The sequence below is a fragment of the Euprymna scolopes genome, chromosome 23 (genome assembly GCF_053919585.1).
Source record: "Euprymna scolopes isolate OS-2025 chromosome 23, ASM5391958v1, whole genome shotgun sequence".
Lineage (NCBI taxonomy): Eukaryota > Metazoa > Mollusca > Cephalopoda > Sepiida > Sepiolidae > Euprymna > Euprymna scolopes.
In genome coordinates this window covers 122,201,354-122,228,937 of record NC_136504.1, presented here as the reverse complement: position 1 = coordinate 122,228,937, position 27,584 = coordinate 122,201,354, and the positions used below count along the sequence as shown (strand labels likewise).

General features: G+C 33.9%; 2 protein-coding genes across 2 annotated transcripts in view; both read right to left on the bottom strand.

The window, feature by feature from the left end:
• The window catches only part of LOC145246187 (uncharacterized), a 76,469-nt gene that overhangs the window by 28,899 nt on the left and 19,986 nt on the right, over nucleotides 1-27,584 (bottom strand). The window lies entirely within an intron of this gene.
• Nucleotides 1,454-16,287, bottom strand: LOC145246183 (uncharacterized). The gene is made up of 2 exons (XM_080108053.1): nucleotides 16,197-16,287; nucleotides 1,454-5,096 (listed from the first exon to the last, which is right to left on the bottom strand). Exon 2 carries the CDS (start codon nucleotides 4,741-4,743, stop codon nucleotides 3,403-3,405), a length of 1,341 nt encoding a protein of 446 aa, XP_079964179.1. The 5' UTR covers nucleotides 4,744-5,096; nucleotides 16,197-16,287; the 3' UTR covers nucleotides 1,454-3,402.

Genomic DNA, 27,584 nt, shown 5'->3' with positions numbered 1-27,584 from the left:
ACGGCTTCTGCTAAACATGTCAGCCCATACATTCGGTTTCCTCTGAATATACTCTAGAGACTTATCTATATGAGAAAATTTCTCCTGGTATCGTCTGATTTTAGCATAATTAAATTCTCACTGCTCCAGGTATATAAGGGATTTGTAGTGCGTGAAAATTTTGATTGTACGACCATGCAGGAAATATTTTAAGATTGTACATTATATACTTATTCTAGAAACGTACCCCTTAATTTTATGTTTACGTTTTCTGAACGGCGATTTTTTCCTTCTACTGGCGTTATTACGGGCTGTTACACTTTTAAATATTTTTATAACAACGGCTCTACACCTATCCCCACAAAAAACAACAAAAAATACCATACTCTGAATCCATATATTTACTGCATATCCGCTATATACTTACTTATTCTACAAACACTAACCCTTCTTTGTACGTTTTTTACAGGAGTTGTAATTTTAAAAGATAATTTTTTACCTTACCTCCAACGTCAACTTTTCCTAAAAAATGACAACTTTTATTGGTTTCCTTCTATACTGATTCAGAAAATCTTAACTATATTTTATGAATACAAGTACTTAACGACATATAACACCCTCTCTCTACGCAGTAATTCTCCCACCCCCATCAAAAAATAAACACACCCTGAACCTAATATTTTAAGTATGTAGGTTAAAAACTTATTTACTTTGAATAAGAGACCACTTATTTGTAATTTTGAATATAAATTTTTACCTTGGCTCAAACTTCACACTTTTCTTTAAAATGAAGACTTTATAGGTTTCCCCCATGCTGATTTAGAAAATCTCATTTCTATTTAGTGGACAGATATACTTTTCGAGAGATAATGCCCTGTTTTGTGCACCTTCAATCACTGGCTGCAAGATTAGTACACATGGTCCGACCAACACTGAAATCACAATTTTTTTTATTGATTTATATTATTTTTGTGTGGAAATCGTGGCAGTGGTTATCAACGTTACATTTGAGAAAAAATTGGACAACCTCACCCCTACTCATAAAATTGGGTGTCTATTGTGAAAGCCGTTCTTAACATAGGAAGGATGTCGACATCCATTCCGAAAGCCATTCTTCAAATGAGAAGGTTGAAGTTTGGCAACGAGAACAGCCATACTTTGATCTTTTACATGGGGAGAGGCATGCTTCCACTGGCCAACACCAGTTAACGGGTCCTGCTGGTTTCTTATATTAATTTTGCAAACGAACATTGAACATATAGTTTTAAATTCCTTGGAAAGAATATCTCTTAAAAAAATGTCCTTATAATAGACGAGAAAATGTTCAATATTTTTTCAAAACAAATGTTTTTTCCATAGAACAGAAAAAATCTTGACAGTGAAGAAAACGGCGTTTTTCATTAAGCCAAAAAAGTTCGCTGATTCACAAAATATTCTTACTTTTATGTTCACGCTCTTATTTTGTTTTTGCAAGTTTCTTTTTTTTCATCAGTGTTTTCTGAATAGTTGCTTGGTTTAATTCATCTTTCGACTGCAAGTTCAATGTCATATTATCGACATAGCCTCAATGCCAGTCTCTATCCTTACCGTAATTATCGAGATGACCTGACATATCAGGAGATTCAAATGTTAAAAAGCCAACAAATTGTTATACCACCAAATATGCGAACAGAAATGCGTAGGATTTATATATCAGGCACATCTGGATATTTACAAAAAACTAAGTTCAATGCCTAGCAAGCTCTTTTTCCCGAACATGAACAAGGAAATAGAAGATAAAACACTGCAATCCATATTAACTCAATAGTAATCAACAAAGTTAAGAGTCACTTATATTGGATGATGTACTGGAATAATCTTGCCATAAAGTTGGCAAAGACCTTTTCAGGCTGTGGGAGAAATATTTTCTAATGGTAGTGAATTACTACTCAAATGTGTTAATCCAAATAAATTTACTAAAACAACAACACAGTGATACACATTTTCTTTAAAAACAGAATACCTAAACTGGTAATCTACAAAAATGACTCCTAAGCTATGCTCAATGAATATAAACTATTCCTATGTAATAACAATCTACAATACCCACAACTAAGGACAACACATATAGTGAAGAAAACATTGTGCGAATACTTCTAGAATGGTGATCCTCATCTTGCAATGCTTAACTTGCATACACAATCTGAAAAATATCTTTCTTTCCTCTAGAGCGAAACTGATCAACCCCATCTAAAAACACCGCTACAAATCATGAGATAAAATAGTCATGATACTCGCAAAACATCTTTAAGTATTGGACAAAAAGTGAAATAGTATAAGAGCACTTGGTTAAAACAAATTCACTGATGATCGGCGATCATGTCCGAGTACATAATGGTAAAACTTTAGTAGGATAGGCAGCATAATCATACATTTCCCGTCAAACAAGCAAAAATAGTTAAATTTATTTAAAATAAACTGCAACATATACTTCTTGAATCAGCGCTTATCACAAATTCAAGCACAATTAAACAATGTTGAGGTCCTATAATTTATCAACATCAATGCATGTTATAACCCTGTTAAAGGGGTAAAAAAACAGAATGCAAAAATAAAGTAATAACATGTATTACTAAGCATGCAATAGGTGGGTTGTTTGTCATTCATTACAAACAACCAAGGTTGGTCCAGTGGATATTAAATGACAGCTTAGTCTTCCGGTATTTGTTGAGATTGGAATAGTCTATTAGTATGGTAGTTCTAATACAACACCCCTTCCCAAGTTGATAACTCCGGACTGTGTATTAGTACCTTTTCTTTTTTGGTAGACCATGAACGGTTTTATTTTTCCTGTCCAAATGTCGTGGTTCTAATGTGATTTAAGGAGGCTCAATATGAAATGTGTCTTAGACGATTTCAATAGCCTCTACTTCTTGAGGGATTCATTGCTCAGGGCGAACTTATTTCTTTTAACCTGCAAAAAATCGTTTTATTGACATTTTCTTATGTATTACAAGAATTTAATAAAACAATTGATCACTTGCGTGAGTAGACTATGCCACAAGTAATTAAGGGTCAATAAGCCTCACCTAGGTCCCCACTTGTAATAATCTATCAGACAAAAGATATTGTTCCAGGGATTAACACTGGTGTTACTAACTTACTTAACTGTCTATTTTGAAAAGACAGTATGTAAAACGGCCCAGCAGTTCTTCCATATTGTGGAAAAACAGTTAGAGTGCTATGATTTTGCTGCACAGAATATATATTAGTTACGTTGACTCTCAGTAAATAATGTTCAAATATTAATTATATACAAATGTTTTCAAGGTTAGAACGTTCTGAAAATGTAGACCCACAAATTGTATATATAAAAATAATAATTGTTTTACTATATTTTATAGTCAAAACAGCTCTAATCCTACCATCCATCATTAGGGACACTCATTGCAACGAAGTTTGTTCAACTGTGTGTGTTCGCATGTGTTTTTTAAGGTTAGAACTTTCTGAAAATGCAGAATCACAAATTTTACAAACAAATGGTTTCTCGCCTGTATGTGTTCGTATATGACTTTTTAGATTGGAGTACTGCAAAAATGAGGATCCACAAACGTGACAAACATAAGGTTTCTCACCTGTGTGTGTTCGCATATGTCTTTTTAGATGGAAATTCTGAGAAAATGAGGATCCACAAACATTACAAGAAAATGGTTTCTCTCCCGTATGTGTTCGCATGTGTTGTTTTAAGGAAGACTTTAATGAAAATGCAGATCCACAAACTTGACAAGAAAAAGGTTTTTCTCCTGTGTGTTTACGCATGTGCTTTTTCAGATCGCCACTCTGAGAAAATGTAGATCCACAAACGTGACAAGAATAGGGTTTCTCTCCAGTGTGTGTTCGCATATGTGTTTTGAGATGCGAACATATAGAAAATGCTGATCCACAAACTTGACAAGAGTATGGTTTCTCTTTTGTATGTGTTCGGATATGATCTTTAAGATGAGAACTTTTTGAAAATGTGGACCTACAACTTTGACAAGAATATGGTTTCTCTTCTATTGTGGATTTTTCTCCTGTGTGTGTTTGCAGGTGTTTCCTTAGTTTCGAAATCTGTGAGAATTGAGACTTACAAATTTCACAGGAATAGGGTTTCTCTAAACTGTGTTTTTGCACATGCTCATTAAGAGAAGAATTTGTTGCAAATGCAAAGTCACAAATGTAACAAGAATAAGGTTTCTCTCCTGTGTGTTTACGCATGTGAATTTTTAGGGCAGAATCTTGTGAAAATGCAAAACCACAAATATGACAGATATACGGCTTCTCTCCTGTATGTGTTCGCATGTGATGTTTTAGATTGGTTCTCCCTGAAAATGCAGACCCACAAATTTCACAAGAAAATGGTTTCTCTCCTGTATGTGTTCGCATATGTGTTTTAAGTGAAGAATCTTGTGAAAATGCTGACTTACAAATTTCACATGAAAAAGGTTTCTCTCCTGTGTGTGTTCGCACGTGTTTGTTTAGATTAAAACTTTCTGAAAATGCAGAACCACAAACTTTACAAACATAGGGTTTCTCACCAGTATGTGTTCGCATATGCCTTTTTAGGTGGAAATTCTGAGAAAATGCTTTGCCACAAACTTGGCAAGAATATGGTTTCTCTCCAGTATGTGTTCGCATGTGGTTTTTTAGGGAAGACTTTAATGTAAATGTAGATCCACAAATTTGGCAAGAAAAAGGTTTTGCATTTGTGTGTGTTTGCGTATGCATTTTTAGATCGCAACTCATGGAAAATGCTGATCCACAAACTTGACAAACATATGGTTTCTCTTCAGTGTGTGTTCGTATGTCATTTCCTAGCTTAGAATTTTCTTAAAAAACGGACTCATAAATTTGACACTTATATATTTGTTCTTCAATTTGTGTTTCCATTTTATTGTTCAAAAAATATTTTACAATTTACAACAATACAATTTCACTGCTCGACACATTTGTTCTCTCTTATGTGTTTTATGTTGTTTTTTTCAAAATCACTTTAAATATTACCAAGATGTTTCACAAAAATATAACACACTTTTCTACAAGATTTTCTTTCTTCTTTGTTCAATTGGAAAATAATCGTTTTCTATACAGGTTTAAATCTGTAAATAAAAGCATAGAAATAATATAACAGAAATACAAATATTTTCTTTATGTACCTTCCTTTACATGTTTTAATAAAGCAAGATGACAAATTTACTTCTGTTTTTCACATTCATTTTCGGATGAATAGAAAACAACGTTATATATTGAATATTTTATGATGTAAGTAGACTTTACACATACAATATTAAACAGAGATAAAAACTAAGTGGAAAACGTGGTCATATTTAACCATGATACAAGTGTTAGTCTAATGATTGCATAAACAGTCTGCAAATTAAGTATAAACTAGGTTCACAATGTAAAATGAAATATCATACAAATATTAAATAATTTAAAATGTGTTGGTTTAAAATTACAAAAGCTACATGAATTTAGTCTTAAACCGTTACAGGATTTATACTTTTAATACAATTTAACAACAAATTGACATAAATCCGATTTTCTTCCTACACATTTAAACAATGTATTTTATTTGTAATTATGTTTTTAAAATCATTTCACGAGTGGTTTTTGTCATTTTTTAATGCTAACATAAATCCACACAGGGTTTTAATAAATAACATAAGAGAAACAGAATATTTAAACTGAAATGAATTGTATGGAGACACATTTGTCTTGTTAATACATCTATTCAATATTTGTTGTTCTGTCTTTGTTTTTAACATAATTTTGAGAAAATAAATATGTTTATTATTTTTATTACCATTTTCACTATCTTGCTTTAAATATTTTTATTTAATCATTTTTCTACATTCAAGTTTTATTATTCAATAACTGTTTTTGTTTCTTCTAGGAAATAAACAAAATCACGGTAAGCTGTATATTTTCAGTTAAAATTAGAATGAGATAAATAGCTTATATTTAATTATTGCAACGTAATATTTAGGATATAAATTAATAGAACGAAATATTAATAGTTCTCAACATTTAATTATTTACTACATATAAACTTAAAAAATTAATTGTTGTATTCGATGCTAAAAATTATTTAAATGAGACTGTTTTTTTGTTTTAATCTATGACAATAAGTTTCAAGTACATATTTTTTACAGTTTGTGAAATCATGACGATTGTTTAATATCCTTAGGAAATATATTTTTTAGTATAGTTGCTTATTTTAACATTGTCCAATAAAGACATTTTTTAATAGTACGTATGAACAAATACATTAACAACAGCACCTTGTATGTTCTGTAAATTTGGCCAAGTGCGCGACAAGCGCATCCCTAAATTGGAAATAACTTTTGATATTTTAATATTTGATATTTCCAAGGAATTTTAAATGCCTCTATCCACTTATTTGTGGGTAATTTGAAAGTGTTTCTCAATAGTACATTTCCTTTGAGCTCAACATTAAGACAATACGATATTCCATTTAAGTACATCAAAACAATAGCACATTACCTTAGAGATCAACATTAATATAGCACATTACCATTAAGCTTAACATTCACATTTCTCACCCGAATATTTACATGAATAAATTAATTAAAAAGTCTAAGAAAATCAGAAATTTACTTTTCGTGCTTTTTGTAGGGAAAATAATAGTTTAACTGACTAGCATGTTTGTCGTGTTCATTCGCTTAAGGAAAAAGTTATAATTGTGACGTTGCTTTTTTATTTGACGATCACATGTGAGTAATGCAAACTCTATTCAAATTAGTTTATGCAAAATCATAAAAGAATGGGTAAAAGGAACGACCAGCGAGTTGAAAGAGAGACGTGTGTATTATCAAGATTATTGAAGTTGACTCAAAAGATTGTAGGAGGGACAGAACACAACTCCATTGAAATCAATTTTAAACTAGACTTTTAAATAGAAATTTATTGATTAATATAATTAAAATCAGAGAAACTAAATCAAGATAGATTAATATAAACTAGAAAATAATTTATGCGTTTAAAAAGTATATTTATTATTATTATCATCATTATTATTATTATTATTATTATTATTATTATTATTATTAGTAGTAGTAGTAGTAGTAGTAAACCTATAGAAGCGGAATGGCAAATGTATGCAAACACAAAGTAAATTTTAATTGCTTGTAAAATGTATATATAAAAACAACAACAACAACAATAATAATAATAATAATAATAATAATAATAATAATAATAATAATATATGAATAAACTAGTATAAACACAATATTAAACAGACCTATCTAAACATATCCAAAATAAAACCTGGTCGCATTTTAATACACAAAGAGAGATAGCCATGCTCAGATTATTGGTCAAGTTTACCCAAGTAATGTGTGACTATGGGCTCCTATAAATGGAAGCTTGAATAACACTGAATCTGATAAGCTAACTAGCAAACTTAACATTACATGTATAAATAATATCAATTCAGTGCAATATCCTGACGAATGCTTAGGAGGATTAAATGTGAAAAGTTCTGTGTCGCTTGATTGCCATATATATTTTTATAATTTTGTACCAAGCCCTACTCACGCATTGAGCACTGTTGTTGGTAATAATGAAGATTGATACATAATATCAAGTAGATACATGAAATAATAATATGTCTCATTATATATATTCAGACTTATAGGGATAAAAAATAAACATACGAGATAGAGCTTAGATACAAAAGGAAAATTTGACAATACAAAAGTATGAGGTGCGTGCAATAAGCAATGCCCCTGACCCACTTCTAGTTAGCTGATCTAGCTGGAATTTTGTATGTGCGATGATTTATATCTCTACGGGTTATGTGGCAAATTACAGCTCTGAACTAATTGTGGTTTCTGTTTTACAGGTGTTTGAACTGATTCAGGTGTGAAATGGAGCCTGTTGAATGTCGAGCAGTGATGCGGTTTTTGTATTTGAAAGGACGCACACCACAGGAAACTTTTGATGAAATGAAAGAAACTTATGGTGATAATGCCCCATCATATGACCTTGTAAAACACTGGCATCGTGAATTCAAACATGGCCGGAAGTCTGTGGAAACAGCTCCCAGACCTGGTCGCCCCCCTTCTGCCATTGATGAGGCATCTGTCTGTCAAGTTGAGGCTGCCATTTTTGAAGATCGGTGTATTACTATTCGCCAAATAGCCGAAGATGTCAAGATTAGTACAGGGTCTGTGGAAACTATTATTCATGACCACTTGCATATGCATAAGGTGTCTGCCAGATGGATTCCCAGGTTGCTCACACCATTCCAGAAGCGAGAACGCATCGAGTGCTCGAGGATGAATTTCGAGATGTGCCAAGAAGATAAGTCAGAGTTGTTATAAACACTAATTACACAGGATGAAACCTTGGGTCCATCACTATGATCCAGAGACCAAAGTCCAGTCAATGCAGTGGAAGCACTTGGACTCACCACCTCCAAAGAGGGCAAGGGTGCAGCCATCCACTGCTAAGGTCATGCTCACAGTCTTCTGTGACCAGGATGGAGTAGTCATGACAGATTTCCTGGCAAAGGGTACCACAATTATAGGAGCCTATTATGCTACACTTTTGAGGAAATTAAGGGAAGCTATCAAAATCAAGAGGCGGGACAAGATCAGCAAAGGTACCCTCCTTCTGAAGGACAATGCTCTGGTCCACAACTTGCATGTTGCCAGATCAGAAGCACGGACGTGTGGTTATGAAATCCTTCCCCATCCTCCCTACTCTCCTGACCTTGCACCCAACGACTTTCACCTCTTCCCAGCCATCAAGTTGTTTGTGAAAGGAAAGCGTATTCCAGATGATGCAGCCTTGATTTCTGAAGTCACATCGTAGTTGGAGAACCAACCTGGGGTGTTCTACAAAAACAGCCTCCAGAGCTGCATCAAACGATGGGAGAAATGCATAACTCTGGGTGGTTCCTATGTAGATAAAGACAACTGTGCCAAGTTTCGTTGCTCTACTGCCATGAGAAGTGGGCCAGGGGCATTACTTATTACACGCCCCTCGTATATACTAGTGCATATGGATTTAATAATCATCAATTCAAGTATTAGGTTTCGAAATACCTAAGTATAAAGAGCATTTATATCTATTACCTCTATATAATCTCCTTATTGAATTGATGATGATTATTAAATCTTTATGCATTAGAATATATTTTTGCTTTTTCACATTTTTTTGTATATATATATATACATATATAGAGAGGGGAGCACGTATTCCTATATATATAGAGTGAATATCATCAGACTTTTCTGAACTTGTTTACATTGAACTTAAAGGCAACGATATTATAGTCGGTCAAGAAGCAAACCAGAAGAACAGTGTTCATTAGGCAGGCAGTTCTAAGAAAGAAGAGGTCAGACCTGTGTGGAGTGAACATCGTCAAACTTTTCCAAACTTGTTTACATTGGACTTGAAGGCAACAATATTTTAGTCGGTCAAGAAGCAAGCTAGCAGAACAGTGTTCATAGGCGGGCAGTTCTAATAAAGAAGCGTTCAGACCTGTGTAGAGTGAACATCATTGTGCTACTTGTCAGACTTTTCTGATTCAAGCTATTTCGGCATTTTCTGTTACGTTATGGACAGGTTCAACCTAAAACTTATTCCAGAGTTCGATGGCTTCCCCACTGGCACCTCTGTAGTCGAGTGGTGTGAAAATATCGAGCGTGTCTGCAGGCTATACCAAATAAATTTTCTAGCTCTAGTTATCCCGCTGAGGCTCACCAAAGGAGTGTACGCTGTCTATCAGCAGCTTGAAGATGAACCTGGCCTAGAGGAGGTTAGACAGGCATTATATGCAGCTTTTGCTATGGACCCCTTCATCGCCTGGAGGCAGTTTACTGAATGGCAGCTTGGGCCAAATGAGATGGTGGATGTGTTCCTGATCGATTTAAGGAAGCTGCCTTTGCCATTTGGTGAAGCAAGTGATCAAATATTAGGATGCACCTTTCTGGCCAGTCTCCCAGACAACGCCAGCCGACTGCCGTGAGTATCGTCAAGGCTCAATTGCTGGCCAGAGCTCGTATTATTCTAAAAGACAATGTGGAGCCAGTTTCAGCAGCCGTGAAAATATCTGCACTACCAACAGAAGATGCAAAGTGTTATAAATGTTGCGGGCCAAAACATTTTTCCAAAGACTGCCAAAGTGCTGTGAAGGGTGTGCCTGACCGAGGGATATGAAGATGCATGTCTTGCTACTGATGCAACAAGTTGGGCCATGTAGCGAGAAGTTGTCCAGGAAAGGGCAAGAAAGATAAGCTATAGCCCCAGTTTTCTTCCCAGATCGCCATGAAACAAGGCGCTACCAGCGGTGAGTGTGCACATCAATGGGTGTGAGCGTTTCGCACTTGTAGCCTCTTGTGGACTAAGCATCATCCGTGTGAGTATCAGCGATGGGCCTTCAATAACTTGAGAGCCCTGGCTATTAATGGTGAGCTGTGTGGTTTCGACCTGCTCCTAGGAATGGATGCTATCAAAGAATTGGGTGGCGTCTGTATTGATGATGAGGGTGGGGCCTGGTTCACTGAAGCAGATCTCGGTCTGGGCACACCCATACAGCTGGAATAGCCTGAATTTCATGCAGAATTTGAGCAGTGCACAAAGTACTGGACGGTATCCTGGAAATGGTCGAATGAGCAGCCACCAGAGAAGTTGTATAATAGAGTGCCAGAATATAAGATTCCTCCTGGAGCCTGTGCAGAGGACAACAAGGAACTGCAGACTTGGATGAATAAAGAGTGGTTAGTTCCTTATCCCGAGAAGGATTTGGTTACACCAAAGTGCCCAATCCCACTAATGGCGGTAATCCAGCGAAACAAGTATAATGTTAGGCTGGTGCTCGACTATTGGGAACTGAACGAGCATGTAGAGCCTTTTACAGCATGCGCAGATGTATGTACTGGGAAATTGAGAGAATAGAGGCAAATGGGATCTAATGTATCTGTGTTAGATCTTTGCAAGGCCTATCTTCAAGTGCATGTGCACCGATCACTGTGGCCCTACCAAACTGTACTTATTAAGGAGAAAAGGAATTGACTAACCCGCATGGGGTTTGGACTTAATGTGGTACTATCGATTATGCAGATGATTGTTGATGTCGTTCTTTGACAGTGATTAAAGTAAAAAAATAATAATGTTAATTTGATAGGAAGAGAAAGAACTGAAATTTTCCCTATGCTGACATCTATTTTCCTCAATGTCAGTGCAGTTGTAAAAGTCAACATGTTTATAGCACGTCAGGCCTGTTATATGATAATATGTAGAAATTTTCACTGGCAAGAAAAACTTGTCTTCGTTTACAATATAATTAATATTAGTATCATTTATGACAACACACAATTTGCTGATCAATCAGCATTAGAAAACCTATTAATTGGTTGATTAATTAGTAATTAGCCGATTATCAAAGACCAATTAATCGGTATTTGGCCAATTTAATAATTGGTACATCCCTAGTTTGAATCTTCTAACTAACAGTGATTCTCACTTCGTCCAGTGATGATTGCATAACTTTCAAACACAACACAAATAATTGTGAATACAAGATGTAATAATAAACAATGCTACATTTTTAGCAATGTTAGGCAAATTTATTTTGCCAGTTTACTTTATACATTCGTTTAATAATTTCCCCAACATAAAGGCGTTTTCCAATAAAAGGATGCTCTACCCACGGGGTTTGAAAAACCAGCAGATGCTGTTGCGTTGTAGGATGACTAATTGAAAATGTCTACTATGAAATAGCCACTATGTGTCGACATTTTTGGAAAAAAGTATACAACTCTATTCAAATTAAGTCGGCAATAACACAATGAATTAACAGTGGACAGCCTTTAGAATATGGAACGCAAACATGTAAATTTTGGTAAGCAACATAAAATAATTCCCTTATTTCAGCTAGTGAGAGGGGAACATATCGTTGTTCTCTTCCATAGAAAAATTTAACTGAACTTATATTAAGTACAATACTTAATTGATTTTAATGAAGAGTAGACAATACATTGTAAATGCGTTGTTGATAGCCCCCATAACTCTTGCTTCTCCTAATTTGTTCCTCAGTTCTCGCCTTGAATGAGTGATATTTCTGACAAAGTGGGTGAAAAAAATTTGTACACTAGGTCGGCAAACCTTTTGCATGAACCATTACTTGGATGTCGGGATTTTTCTCTTTCTATTTCTATCCTTATTGCCATGTCCCAATAAGACTGCTGCCGGTAAATGTTCTAACTGGGCTGACATGGTCTGACTGATAGTGAGGGACTCGAACCTTGGATCAATCCCTAAAGAGGCTGTCCTATCATAAGTTGCAAAATACTGGGGTTGCTGTATTGCAACTTAGTGAATTGATTCTGGACCATGCAGTAGTTTTCGTGATGCTTCTCTTCCACATGTTCCCATATTTCATCATAAATAATCTCAAGAAACAATACAAGAGTAAACTCATAACTCCAACTCCCTAACGTAGATTCTCTCTACTAGGTCTCGTCCTCCAACATCAGGATTCTACATTCCAAAGTTCCAGAGGATAAAATCCAATTACAGGAGACCAAAGAGACCTATTGTTCTTGTGCAAAACTAGCAGATGTCTGCACGATTAAAGGATACTCTAACTTTACATAAAAATCTGGCCCCAAGTTCGCCTTGGGCATGGAATATGTGGCTACATTAGAAGCGGTTTTCCATGTGGTAGGGACATCTCCAGAGAAGACCCAAATTTTCATCATATATGCTTCCAAGTAGACACTTGCTCACAACACCACATTCATATTTTTTTTAACACCCTCACAATAGCAGAGTTACTATTTTAATGCATCTAAAAGCAAGCTTCTTTATTTCCATTATCAACACTCTGACCCACATCTGTTCCAAACTGAAATGAATGGCCGTCGTCTTGAGGACGCTCAATGTTTAGACAATAATGTCATTAAAATAGAATTTACATTTTACAGGACATTTAGAACCAATTTTTCATACCAAACCGTAAATAATTATTTTATTTATAACATGGTATAATTTCAGTAGAAGAAAAAACATCACAATCAATCTCTAAGAAATTCAGAAAATGGCACTGAATAAATAATACAAGTGTGTTTCACATTGTGAAAAACGATTTCTAGTAGGAAATTGTTTATCATTTTATGTTAAATTTTATATGCAAAACTAATTCCTTGCTTTGAAGTATAAAAAGATATAATCGGTGTTTTACAATTGTTAGCAATTACCAACAGAGCACAAAAGAGCGAAACAACAATTAGTAAGTAAATAACTGTTACCAAAGGCAAGAAAACTTAATTTTCTATTAATATACTTAATATTTTTGTGTTTTATTATTTTTATAGCGACTTTATTTGTTTGTTTTTCCTTAGTTACACCAAAAGTCAAATAAAAATAAAACAAACAAAAAATATACGGCTTGGTTGAGAACTTTTTCCACCTTAACATTTTCCTTTAAAATGACGACAGATAGTTTTTCAGGCATGCTGATAACGAGTACCGCATTTAATTTTTCTGTAAATAAGTAGTTTTGGGGATATTAAGCAATGTAATTCCTTTTGTTATAAGTGGTGGCCATTGTTGTACATGGAAGCACAGGCATATTTTTGGTGTGCAAGCAATTGCGCATACAACAATGAAAACTGCTTATAACAAAAGGAATTACAGTGCTTAATATCCGGAAAACTACTTATTTGCTGACAATTTAAATGTGATATTCCTTTTCACCACACTCTAAAACCTTTAAATATCGTCCTTTAAAAGGAAGATGTTAAGGTGGAAACAAAGTAAAAATTTACCAAATTATTTTTCAATTAACATTGTTTTATAAAATATAATTTTAAAGAAACTGTAATTAAATGTCGGCACTTCTGCATGTCAGTAACATGAGCAGAATGTGTGTATTTTAGTTTCAAGAACCGCCAACAGATGTCACTGGTCAGCCAAAGAACAGGGGTCGACAACTCTTTCTTTTCTAAAAGTGCGTGCAAACTAAAATTATATTTTGCTACATTTTTATACAACCTTACTGTAAAAAAAACAAAACAAATAATTCTAAAAACAACCAATAAATGTTTCGTGTTTTTATTATATTTATTATTTTATTTTCAGTTATGAATCCTTCATTGAAAAGAAATTATATTTATACATTAAAAAAATGATACATCTTTTATACAATAAATGTTTCGATTTTCATATTTTTGTGTTATTTATTTTGTTATATATTTTTGCTTATCTTAAACTTGTTTATATTTGAGGTTCACATAATGGCAACTAGACGTCAGTTCTCTTTCGAAGAACAGGGGTCAATAACTCACCTCTGTTGTTAATATGACATGCAGAAGTGCCTAAATATCTTTAAAAAGTATTGAGTTAAACCAATTATCGGTCAAGGGACATAACTAAGAGCTTAAGAGTGATGACTGTTATATCGCATAGCTCTCCATATTTACATTAATAAACAAAGAAAAAGAAAGCAGCAGGAGCAGTGACAGTGATAATAACAGCGACGCTAAGAGAAAGCCCGTTCATTGATACAATGCAAATGAACACACAAAACACATACGACAACTTCAAATCCCATTTTTTTTATGTACATACATCAATAGAATAACTCGCACCTAACTTCAACAAAGTGTCTGGTGTGGTGTACTGCTGCATTTTTCTAAAGAAGAAAATTGAATAAAGTCTATTTTTACAAGAATGAGTATACATTTATCTAGCGAATAAACATAAAAATATATATGAAAAAAATAGGTTTATTATTTAAAAAAAATAAAAATTATGCAATGGGAATGAAGTTGGCTTTTTTTTTTTCGTTTAACTGACATTGCTTTGATAAAATTATGTTTGAAGTACTGCTGAATTATTTTTCTAAAGAATACAATTGAAAAAAGTTTACTTTTACAAGAATGTTTATACATTTATCTAGCGAATATGTTTATTATTAAAAAAAAATCAAAATTATGCAACGGGAATGTACTTTCGTTTAATAATTAAAAAAAACAAAAACAGACGCCAACTCCATCACCGTTGCATAATTTTAATTTTTAAAAATAATAAACATGTTTTTTCGTATATATTTCTATGTTTATTTGCTAGATAAATGTATAAACATTCCTGTAAAAATAAACTTTATTCAATTTTATTCTCTAGAAAAAATAATTCAGCAGTACGCCACACAGTGATTTATCTAAAAAAGAGAGAAAAAAAAAGTTTTGTTTTATAATCGAGAACATCGACTTCAACTCTGTTGTTGGATTTAAAAAATAATAAACGTGGTTTTTCATGTGTCTTTAAAAATAGATAATCACTCAAAAATAAGAAATACAACAAAATAGGGAGAAACTTACTCAATAAATGCTACAGAGACATTTATTGGATGTGTTTCTACCACCATTTTGTTTTATTTCTTATTTTGAAGGGATTTTCGAGTCTTCAAAGATATCATGGTTATCTTTTCTTGTTCTCCGACAGTATTTAACATTACTCGTTTTTCGCGTAGACATTTTGTAAACATTGTTTTTAAAAAATAAAAAATAATACTTCTATTATGTTTTAAACGACTGTAATAGTTTATTTTGGAAGTATATTTCATAAAGAAAATTGACAACCCACTTTAAAAACAGAAACTACGAGTTTTATATATTTTATTCGCAGTTTTTTGTTGACTCTTCTGGCGGCCATGTTGTAAGCCCTAACGGTATTTTTGGAGATTACCTTAACATTTTACATTAAATAAAAACACACACACACGCAAAAAAAAAAACTTATTCAGTTTGGTAGAAAAAGAAAATATCTTGCCTTTGGTAACATTTATTTATTACATATTTATTTTTGGACAATATTTTCGTACCTGTGTACTCAATATTACTAATAACAGGCTGTATTTATTTTTCGATTTTAATAATATTTAGAAAAGTTTTTCAGACGTAAATTAATACTGATTTTTTTCTTAAATAAATGGGCTTACAAAAAGCTGTTAAAAAATTAATAAAAGCAAACTAAAGAAACTTATGAAACATTATACTTGTATACAGCCGTCTTTTGTATTATCAAATTTATAGGACGTAAATAAAAACAATACTAAAACGATAATACATAGGAATATAAAATAAGATATCATTATCAGCTTTGAAGGAAAGTTCATACAAATTAATAACGAGAAAATACTTATTAAACGTTATACTTACTTGTATACAACCATAATAATATTTGAGAAATAAAAATAAGATTTTAGGTTTAAGAAAGTCGATCTAAAAATTATATATGGCAACCAGAAAAGCAGCTCCGCAGAAAATTTCCGAGATAAAATAAATAAATAAATTTATTTAGAGAAATACTTTGACATATTACCGACTCTTTTTCGGACCAAAATAAAAAGTATTTTTTCTTTGTCTTTTTTTTTCAATATATAATTAGTTGGAGGAAAAGATCACAAACTTGGTAAAGACTAAGCCCACTTTCTTATTAATTGGTTGGTTGATTGGTTGTTTTGTTTTACGGCATATCAACCCTTTTCAGGTTATTTAATGCCGAATCTGGTGATTTTGAAGAACAATTTTTTAATATAGTATATTTGTTTTTTTTAAGTCGTATTCTATTTAACCCATAGTTGGGACCCTAACAGGTGCTACCACTCCGAGTCAGAGTGGACCTCACCTGGGAGCAATGACAATTAAAAGGTGGCTCCACACTCCCTAAAGCCTGCAAGCTGGGGCCTCACCATCGGATATAGTTTAAGGTAGGTACGTGAAAGAAAAATTCAAATTTAACATATCTCAAAATGGAACAGCTCAGCAGAAAGGGTATGCAGAGACCATTCTAATGATACTTGAACCACCTCTGTAGGACAAATAATAAGAAAGTTACAACAATTCTAAAGCTGAAATTTGAGGCTAATTTTTGACAATAGAATCAATGGATTTCCTTAACAAAGTTGTGACCGATATCAAGATTTTTCACAGTTATTTTGTCATAACTTTCTTATTTCTTGTCCGATTTCAAAAAGACAAATATCACTGGAGAGCTTATTGAATGGAGAACAAGAAAAATATATTTTGAAAGTTTATTAATGAATTATTTACAAGATTAAGAGGTGAAAGGAGATGCTGGGGCGGAAGATGCAGTCAATTACTAAGGCAATATTACATCCCCGCATATGAAGTCTGCTGCTAATGCTGATTTTTTATGTCAAAATAAACTGCAGAAGCACCGTTTTTTTATTTCTCATCATACAAACACCAATAAATATATTTTTTTTTTTACATTTCTCATTAACTTTTAGTATATAAATTATTAAAATTTCTTTTAGCATATAAATTAAAATTTCGGGTTTGTATTACTGTACACATATTCGAAAAAGTTGTAAAAAAAAAACAAATATATAACAAATAAATGTTATCAAAGGCAAGATAAGTTACTTTTCTACCTAACTGGATATATTTTTCGTGTTTTTATTCAGCTCGAATACAGTGTTTATCGATGTATTGGAAAATTCAAAATGGCGCCCGACACTCTCTTTAACACGGTAAGTTCAAGAAAAGATGTTATAAATAATAAACTAGACAAAATACTGTTAGAAATTCGCTCATTATATGTTACCGTGACATAAGTTGGCATATATTCGGTGTTTTTTTAATAGTATTTTGTCTAGTTTATTATTTATAACACCTTTTCCCAAACTTACCGTGTTTGAGAGAGAGTGGCCGCCATTTTGAATTTTCCAATACAACGGTAAGCACTGCATGTTTTTCATGTTACATTGAATAAAAACAAAAAATGTATCCAGTTTGGTAGAAAAGTAACTTATCTTGCCTTTGATAATATTTATTTGTTATATATTTGTTTTTTGACAACTTTTTCGAATGTGTACAGTAATATAAACCCAAAATTTCTTTTAAATTATTAAAACTTTTAGAATTTAAAGTTTGCAAAATGTGCATAATAAAAAATATATTCATGAAAGTTTTATTTTTTAATTTTAAAAATAACTCTTGTATTTTTTGTAATTGTAAATTTGTTTATTAGTTTATCATAGAAAAAAAAAAGCAAAGTAACAAAATGGAAGAAAAAAAAAGCAGCTCGATAAAATGATAAAATAGAAAAAAAATACATTTTGCCGGGGAGAAATGTTTTGGTTTAAAGAAAGTAAAATAATTTAAATCCTAAAAGTTCATTATGCTGAAATAAATTGTAATAATTTAAAAGAATTTTTTTAGCCAGCCGTAGTTTGGCGTCATTGCCGTTGTTGGAAAATATTTGTAAACAAAGTGCGTAGGTTAACGATATGGCGTTTGTGAAATTTTGAAAATTTTCGTAACGGCTTCACATTTTAGGTAAACTCAAAACCAATGAAGGTAAAGTCATATAGGCTTCATATTTCGCACAAATAAGGTTTAATATCTATATTAACGAATATATATAGTTTCAAAACTATTACAACTTACCTTCAGGTCTAATAATGATGATTTAAATGACACAAAACTTCACTTCAAAATTTTTTACACTTCTACTGAACGTATGGAAATAATTCAAATACCAGCATGTAGCGAAACATGTGTGCTACCTCATCAGTATCCCTGCGGTGTAGTTAACCCCCCGGATATAGGTGGTAGGGGCAAATTTATGACACATACCTCAGTGCACAGAATTACGGCTTACTCAAGTTACCAATGCCACTTAACCCTCGCAAAAGCCTTGGCATTTTCACATACCTATTTAAGGTCATAGCCAGGACCCTTATTAGTTGGAAAAGATAAATAATTACGATACTAAAGCGGCAATATTAAGTCGAGCTGAAAATCAAGGATAATGGCCAGAAAAGTAGCTCCGCACATAACCCCTGAGGTAAATAAATAAATGAATAAATACAGTGAAACTTGGATATTATAGAAATTCTGTGAAATGTTAAACTGTATTCTACTCGGTAAACACAGAATTTCTGTGAAATGTTAAACTGTAAAAACCCACCGAATATATGGCAGCCTATGTCACGACGTAACATATATTGAGATAATTTTTAACCGTATTTTGTCTAGTTTTTTTTATTTATAACTCCTTTTCCCAAACTTATCGTGTCAAAGAGAGATTCGGGCGCCGTTTTAAATTTTCCAATACATCGGTAAACACTGTATGTTTTTCGAGCCGAATAAACATGTTACTATCAATAAAAACACTATATACACATATCCAGTTAGGTAGAAAAGTAACTTATCTTGCCTTTGATAACATTTATTTGTTATATATTTCTTTTTGACAACGTTTTCGAATCTATGTGTACAGTAATACAAACCCCTGTATTTTACTCGGTAAATGTCGGCTCATTCTCATTACTTACGTAAAAACGGTTAATTAAACTGAAGAAACATCTGTTAAACTACATAAGTTCTATAATTGAATACTCCCCCCCCCAAAAAAAAACGAAAAACATAAAAATATGTTGTTGTAAACCGCTCGTAAAAACTTACTGACAGCATTATTTTAACTATTAAATTAGGTGAAAACTATTTTTTAAAAATTTTATGAAAAGTATTTGTTCTAATTACTATTACCTTTTTATTCTATGAAAAATATTTCTTGTGATTTAAAATATCCGCCATGTATTCATGCACCTTATGAAAGTCAAGTGACTATCTGCATGCACACATTTCAGTAAGAAACCGATCGCACGTAGCGTAAATGTAGGTGGTGAAATGGCACAAAATAGTCTAAGGGTCCAGGGGTTCATACCATACAAACGTTAAATTTACGACGGGTTTGATTATCAGTTTCATTTTCAGCAACCTCGAATATTGTTAGAAAACCAAATGAGAGTAGTTGGTCTTCTGTTGTAGCGTAAGGTAATATTTACCAAATATTTTTGTAAACCGTTTGATACAAACTAATTTTTTAGATCAATTAAAAGCATCCAAAACTATGTAACACAGGAAAATGAATCACATTTTTTTTTGTTTTTGAAAATTTGTTCTTTCAAATGTCTGCTATAAATTCTTCCGTGATGTGACAAGTCACTTTACTACATGCATGCACGCATTTTGAGAGAATAACATAAATGAAGGTGGTGAGATGGCACAAAATAGTGGGAGGGTCCAGGGTTTAATACCATGCAAACGGTAAATTTGTGAGAGGTTTGATTATCAGATTTGTTGTCAGTGACAACGAAAACCTTTAAGAAAAAAAAATGTTATAAGTCGGTGTTCTGTTGTAGTTTGTGGGGATTAGTGAGAGTTGGCTGCGAACTGGAGGTGGACACCAATAGTCAGAGAAGAGAGAAGGGGCATTTCATGCGCTTCTGAAAACGTGGGGCTTCCAGTTGGAAAAAGGAAGTTTTGCTTTTTGGCGCCGGTTTTTGAGAAGAGAAAGGAAAAAGGACGGTCGACTTTCACCGCTGCCGGAGGAGCCCCCCAAAAAAGGATGAAAGTCAAAAATTGGACAAACCTCAGAGAACCGTATATGAACAACCTGTTCAATAAACAAAAAATGAAGAACTTGTAGGATACAAAAGTTAAAAAGACATACTGCTCCCATGTTATGGGCTGAGCGCCTTCAATTACTAAACGCTGCCTAATTCCCACCTAAACCAGAAGAAAGAACACACCGAAGTAAATTGAAGCCAACTCTGCTCCCACATTACGGGCCGAGCACCTTCCTTTTACTACCATTACCTGATTCACACCTAAACCGATAAGTACAACCTAATGAACATTCTCTTTTTGTTGATTTCTCTCCACGCTGACTTTTCTCTCACACAATCATAAACATTCTCTTCAGCCACTAAAACGAACACTTTCTACATACCTCCCACTAATAAATAAAGCTGCTTATTTATTTCTATGGAGTCAGATAGTTACACATTAAAAACACAAACCTGATAAACCCGCCGCTATACCACATAAGTTAAAGTAAACATTTGTTGCATAGGGGTGGGGTCATATTTAAAAGAGACGGGGGACATGTAATACAAGATTGACGATGATGAGGGAGAGAAGGAAGAGGAGACATTTATACAGTTCTGGAGTGTTTCTTCTTATCACATATAGCGAGGAGAGAGGGTGATCAGTTCTTATAACACAGAAGAGAGGAGGATAATCATTACCTATGATGTGTCCACATTACTTAGGATGGGTTATACAAAGTTCATTATAGAGATGAGGGAGACAAAGTTTATATTAAGGATGTTTCACACATTACCTTTTGCTGTTGAATGATGAACTGACACAGTTTTACAAAAACATGATGATAACTTCTTTATTATCAGATCGACCGGTCGAATGATGATGACATCAAGGAATTCAAATTTGTTCTACATGATTAAATGTTCTACCTTCGCTTCTAAAGGGACCCTCCTCTGATCATGTCAGCTCTGTCCGATCGACTCTGCTGGCTAATCGATCCAGACTCGACTGCTTCTGATCTTTGACTCAAACTCTACTCATCCTAGCTTCTATTATTCAGAATTCTTTTTAGCTATGACGGCAGATATTTGGTTTCAAAACGTGACCCACTCACGTGGAAAACTCATGTGGCTGACACGTTCTCCAAACACACTTCTACAACAAAGAATTCTCACTAACCCATTTTTCCCTAACCTATTTTTCAACATATTTTTAAATTGCATTGTTCATTATTCTTTTAGCTGACCTTTTTAAATTCAATTTTCATAAAAGAATAAAGAATTAAATTCTTTTATCAAACAAACAATCTAAACTATTTTATATGAAATTGAACAATGCGAAATTCTAACATTCCATTTTTTTAATCTATTTCTGAACCTTGCTTACAAAGTTCGAATCTTGGTCTTAATCTCATTTTCCGCTTATCTAAAGTTCTTCTTACAGGAAATGGGGACAGCCCTTTTTCCTGTAACACATTTACCAAACTTTTTTGTTTTTCGTTTCTTTTTTCTTGTTTTGAGATCGGTATTCAATTATAGAACTTGTACAGTTTTTAACAGGTGCTTCTGCGGTTTAATTTATCGCCGATACACCGATCAGAAGAACCATTTTATTTTTCACCCCCTGCCCCTCCATCGCTCCCCCCATCTCAACGAATATGATGATATGGCACAAAATAGTGCGAGGGTTCAGGGGTTAATACCATGAAAACAGTACATTTTGTTTGAATAGCAGATTTGTTGTCAGTGACCCCAAAAACCTCTAGAAAACCAAAATTTATTGGTCACTGTTCTGTTGTATTTAAAGTAAACATTCGTTGTCAACAACTCCGAATACCCCTAAAAAACAAAATTAGGGAGGTCGGTGTTCTGCTGTGGCGTAACGTAATATTTACCTGTTATTTAAGATTAGTCTGGGTGCCCAGCGTTGCCTGGGTGTTTGGAGACGTGTGTTGAGCATAAAAATAAAAACGTGGTAGTAGGCAGGCAGGCTCGAACCCATACCACGAAGGAGGAAAAGAATGTGAAAAAAAAACTTGACGTCTTTGCTGTTGCGTCCATCACCAAACCGAAAGTAACGAAGGTTTAAATTAAGGCTAGTCAATCAAAAAGAAGGGATGAATTTTGAAAATATCGGCAAAAAACCACCCCTCCTTGTATAAAAGTGCCCAGTTGAGGGTGATGCAATTAATGTTTTTAGCCAAATTTTAATATTTGTCGTCCGAACGGTCGAGTTTCAAAACAATATCAATCTCGTGAAAATCCGTCGCCTCTGTTGAAAGTTTCAGGCAGGCATACAAACATACATACATACAGACAGACAGGTGAAATTTATATTATCGAAGGATTGGTGCGCGTCATTAGTTTTTTAAAAAAATTGGGGTATCACTTTTCTATAATTATTTAACGTTAAATGAGACCTCACTTTATGGCCACCTGTTTTGGTGAGGGAATCACTGTAAATAAACATAATTTAACATAAAATGAGCACCCACACGTTGATCCCGCCAACAAAATGGTGGCCATAGAGTGGGTGCTCACTTTACGTTAAAATATTATTGAAAAGTGATTACCCACTTTTTAAAAACTAATATTTCTTCATATTTTGGAAACTACTCGTTTGCCGGAATTGTAAACGTTATTTTCGTTTTCAGCACTTATAGTGTAGGGGACTAGGACATATAAATCCTAATCCCGTAACAAAAGAAAAATAATGAAACGAATGGAATTGAAGGAAACAAAAACTCAATTGATGGATAAGATAAATGTGTTGTTTATTTACTGTTGAAAGAATGAACGTTTTGGATATAACACGTGTTCATATCCGCGTGGGTGTAACCATCGTTTGTTGCGGGATTGGTATTATAGAAGGAAAAAGGAAATGTGTGTTCATCTCACGTTCGGGTCGCTATTGTTTGTTCGCGCATGGGAAAAGAAGTGAGTGATGTAGTGGAAAATGGGAATGATAGTCCAGCGCATAGACAAAGACAAAGGATAGAGGGTTGACATACATTAAAATGTGCGCCATGTTAGCTGTCAGCTACGCGGTGGTGTTCTCTGGCACAAGTAGTAGATAGAGAGAGAAAGAGTGAGAATGTCAATCCAGTTCATGGAGAGAGAAAGCGTATAAAGTGTACGTACTGTCTGTTGGCTTTTTGTCCCACATAGTAACAAGTGGTGTTAGGCACGCCCGTGCGCGTGCCTGCCAAAAAGGCATGCTGTCGGTCCGTAGATTGTACAGCTCAAAAGCTGGTCCTAAAAGGAAGAAGCCGCTTATTGCTCTTTCTTTTATAGGTGTTTCCGATGGTCTTTTGTGCATGTGGGGATTTCCTTTGAAAGGGGAAGTGATGTCGTCCATGTGTGCGTACGTTGCATGTCTGTGTATACATGTGATTGTGAGTGTATGTACGCGAACGTGAATATATGTATTTGTGTGGACGTGGGCGCGTATGTTTGTGTGCGCATGTTTTTGTGCACGTATGTATATGACAAGTAATATAGCTTGAAATGTGAACGCGTGTTTTTGTGTGAGACTAGAAAAGGCTCGCGCAATAGGCCCACTTGTAGACAAGCACCAAAAAATGACCAAAATGCCATATTGATATCATCGAGATCGAAAAATATCTGCAGTTTTTTATTTTTTTATTTTTATTTAACGTTTTATTTTTAGACAGTAAAATTTGTGGAAAAAAGTGTAATTTTATATCTACCTAAAATAATTCGTCCTCTGGAAACATTTTAGTTTTATATAAGTTTGCTGGGATTTCTTCAAATCATCGATATCACACAGTTCTTCATAGCTGAAGATGACTAGTTAGAGTCTCGGTGCGCTATCCTACAATGTTGTAGCATTCCACGCTCAGGGGGGAAAGTTTTACCACAAGTAGTGCTGTACTGTGGGCAGGATAGAATGGTCTGCTTATGTCATAGTAATTGGTATGTTAGAGTGATTGACAAGCAAAAAGTCGCATATTATGACGAAAACATACCGATATATATTAGAGAAAGAAATTTAGATTTATTTACATAAATATACATGAGAAATAATAAGGATATAGATGGTAAGAAAGAAGTGTCCATTGAGAAAGGAGTAACGTTACTTATGGTTAATAAGAAGCTGACGGGTTAGTCAGGAGCACTGGTTGGGTGGCCGATCCAACTGGAGTGGTTCTTGGTTACATGTTGACTGGTCGAGAGTTCAGTGGAAAAGAGGGAGAAATATGAGAAACAGGAATCCATGTTGCTGTGTCGCTTTCCAGTTATCAAAGTTAAAAGGCGACAATCGAGTTAGCCTGGGAGTTTCAATTCCCACAGTGCATGAGTAGTTACCAGGGTTGTGCCTTTGGTAATGTCTTTGTTCAGACTTGACGTTTATTTTTGCCTTTATTTCTGCCTTTCCTTTGTGGAGGCTAGTGCTCAGCAGCCCCAATCTGCCTATAGCTCTTCCTAATTTTTCGTGTTCATAGTCATTGCCTTTAGGTGGCACTTTATCACATCACTGTAGCGGAGTTTCTGCCAATTTTCTATAACTATTTTTCAATTCTATATGCAATAGGATTTTTGGGATGCGATTATTTTCTATGTCCAGTGCATCGCAGTTGTATAGTAGCAAGTATGGATTCTATGCTGCCCATGTTGGCTCTGTTGAATACTTCAACATTTGTTATGAGATCGTTCCATTTAATTTTCATAATTTTTATTAGGTGGCGCTGTTGTACTGCTTCTAATCTTTTCATGTGGTCCCTGTACACTGTAGTAGGTTTCTGCTGAATATAGTGAGCAGGTAAAACCACTGCATTATAAACTTTGTATTTTGTTTCTAGTCTAATGCCATTCCTTGAATATAATTTTTTTCTAGTTTTCCAAATGAAGCACACGCAGTCTGGACGCAACAAATTATCTCCTTGTCGGCATGGCCTTTGATAGTCAGTGTACTTCCCAGGTAGTAAATTCTGGTACCACTTTTAATTTCTCACCATTTTTCATCATAATTGTTGTTATTGTTGTTGTTCAATTTGCAGTGTTAATAATTATTCAATGTATTTTGTAAGGCGCCCATCCTTGTATGGTAAGTAAAATACTGAATTTACGGAAAATTTTCAAAACCGGGTTCATATAAACCAGAATTTAGTGTTTTTAGAACAACTGGGGGAAAGGGAACAGGAATTTGTTTCCTTCAATAACTTTGCAAATGAACGTTGACCATTCTAAATTCAAAGTAGATGTCTACCCATAGAAGAGAAAAAATATAGGTCGCGAGAATATTCAATATTCCTTCCAAGCAAATATCTTTTTATTGCACAAAAATGTTGATCAAAGCCCCTGCCCAATCATATTTACTTTTTTAATCAGCCAAAAACAAAAAAGTTCGCTGACACAATGGATATCGATTAAGACTTTACAGTTTAGCCTTTCGATATTTATTGAGATTTAAATAGTCTATTAGTAGGTAAAATAGGTTTGTTCCACCACAACATAAAGTTAGGGAAGAATGAAAAAGAATTGAAGATTCTAGCAGTTTGAGGGAGAAAAACTGATGGAATAGAATGCTTTCGGATGTCAATGTACCTCACCAGTGAAGATAAGGCATTTTGCTGCTTTTTGCATTAGTTGGATTATGGATGTTTACACGTATAGTAATCAAGAACTTTGATTTTTCTATGAAGGATCTGATTGTTAGATATTGATCCAATAATATAATATGATTTAATCAGACCTTCTTCCTACCAGACCTTATCAATGGCTTTGGATACATCAAGTGCTACAAGTACATGGCGTATGCGTTCAGAGATGGGAATTAAAATGTCCGTGATAGAACGGGCTCATCTAACTCCAAATGGTTAGGCCAAAAAGATTTTAAAATTTAAAAATGGTATACTAACATGATTGATTAAAGGCTTAAAAATATAGAGAAGAGTGAGATGTGAATGATGAAGTGATAATTCAGTTCTTTATTGTAATTAGAAAAGGTGATTTTTATATCAATGTGTGGCTTTTGTCCGCAAAAGGAAATTTGGGTGAGTCATTTGTAGGATCTAGAGTGAAATTGAAAGCAAACTCTCCGGGAAAGCAACTCTCTCTTATGTGCAATTGTCCTTATAGTGGTTAGATAGTGAGGTAATCATTGATTGCCCATTATTTACAACACTGTTAAACATTTTCAAGGGTATAAGTTGTGGAGTTGAAGGCCAATAATTATGAAAGTGTCAAATTCTGTGAAAAGGAGATAAAGCATCTCCAAAGCTAGGAACAGAACGGGAAGTCTTACACACAAAAGCTTTATATACCACATATTGTGTGAGCGTGCACATGTTGTCTCATTCGTTCATCAAAGTAAGACCTATATGAAAAAAAAAGAAAGCAAAGAGTCTAGTGAGGTATACCTCACAATGCTATTGTCAGAATAAAAAAGAGGGAAATACAGTTTGTGAATCCTTTTTTAAAAGTTTTACTTTTCCAATGGCTTTAGTACCGCGATTGTGTTAGTCATCAGCTAGATAATTATATGCACACTTGTTCTGAAATTAGCTGTTCTGTTTTATTGGTATTTACTGTCATATCTCTGCTGTTTCACGACTTATCTAATATGAAAATTTATGTAATCTGACTTGTTTTTCGTAATTTATGTGATAAATGTAACAGTGAACATTCGATTTGGGCGATACTATACATGGCGCCTCATAAGTTTTAGACAGGAGAAAAACGAAAAACTGAAACATAGCAAAACAAAAGAAAAATGTTTACTAACACATAAAATGTATAACGTTAGTGAAAATAAATGTGTCACTATGGTAGACAAAAGAATGTTGACACACGTTTTTTTTCAGGGTGAACTACTCACTATTCGATTCCAAACTCAGTGGTGGTTGATCAACTGTTGGCAGTAGTCTCATTTCGTTTTGAATGAAAGGATCTTGCTTTGTGGCTTGTATTCCATTGCATTTGGAATTGAGATGTAATTTTTCTTATAATGTAGTCTTTGTAATTCTTTTTAAAATGCAGTCCTATAAACGTGACAAGAATAAGTATAAGAACAAATTCTCTTCTGCGTGTATGTGAGCTTTAAAAATTTGTTTACTAATTTCTTTATCAATGCATTCACCCGAAATTGTTTCATTTTACTCCAGCTGAACTCAGAAATCAAGGTGCAAATACTTTATTTTTATATAAGATAGGTATATATTCG

Bases quoted from the DNA above. Each gene is read 5' to 3' on its own strand.
- LOC145246183 (XM_080108053.1), bottom strand. From the start codon at position 4,743: ATGAGTTGCGATCTAAAAATGCATACGCAAACACACACAAATGCAAAA.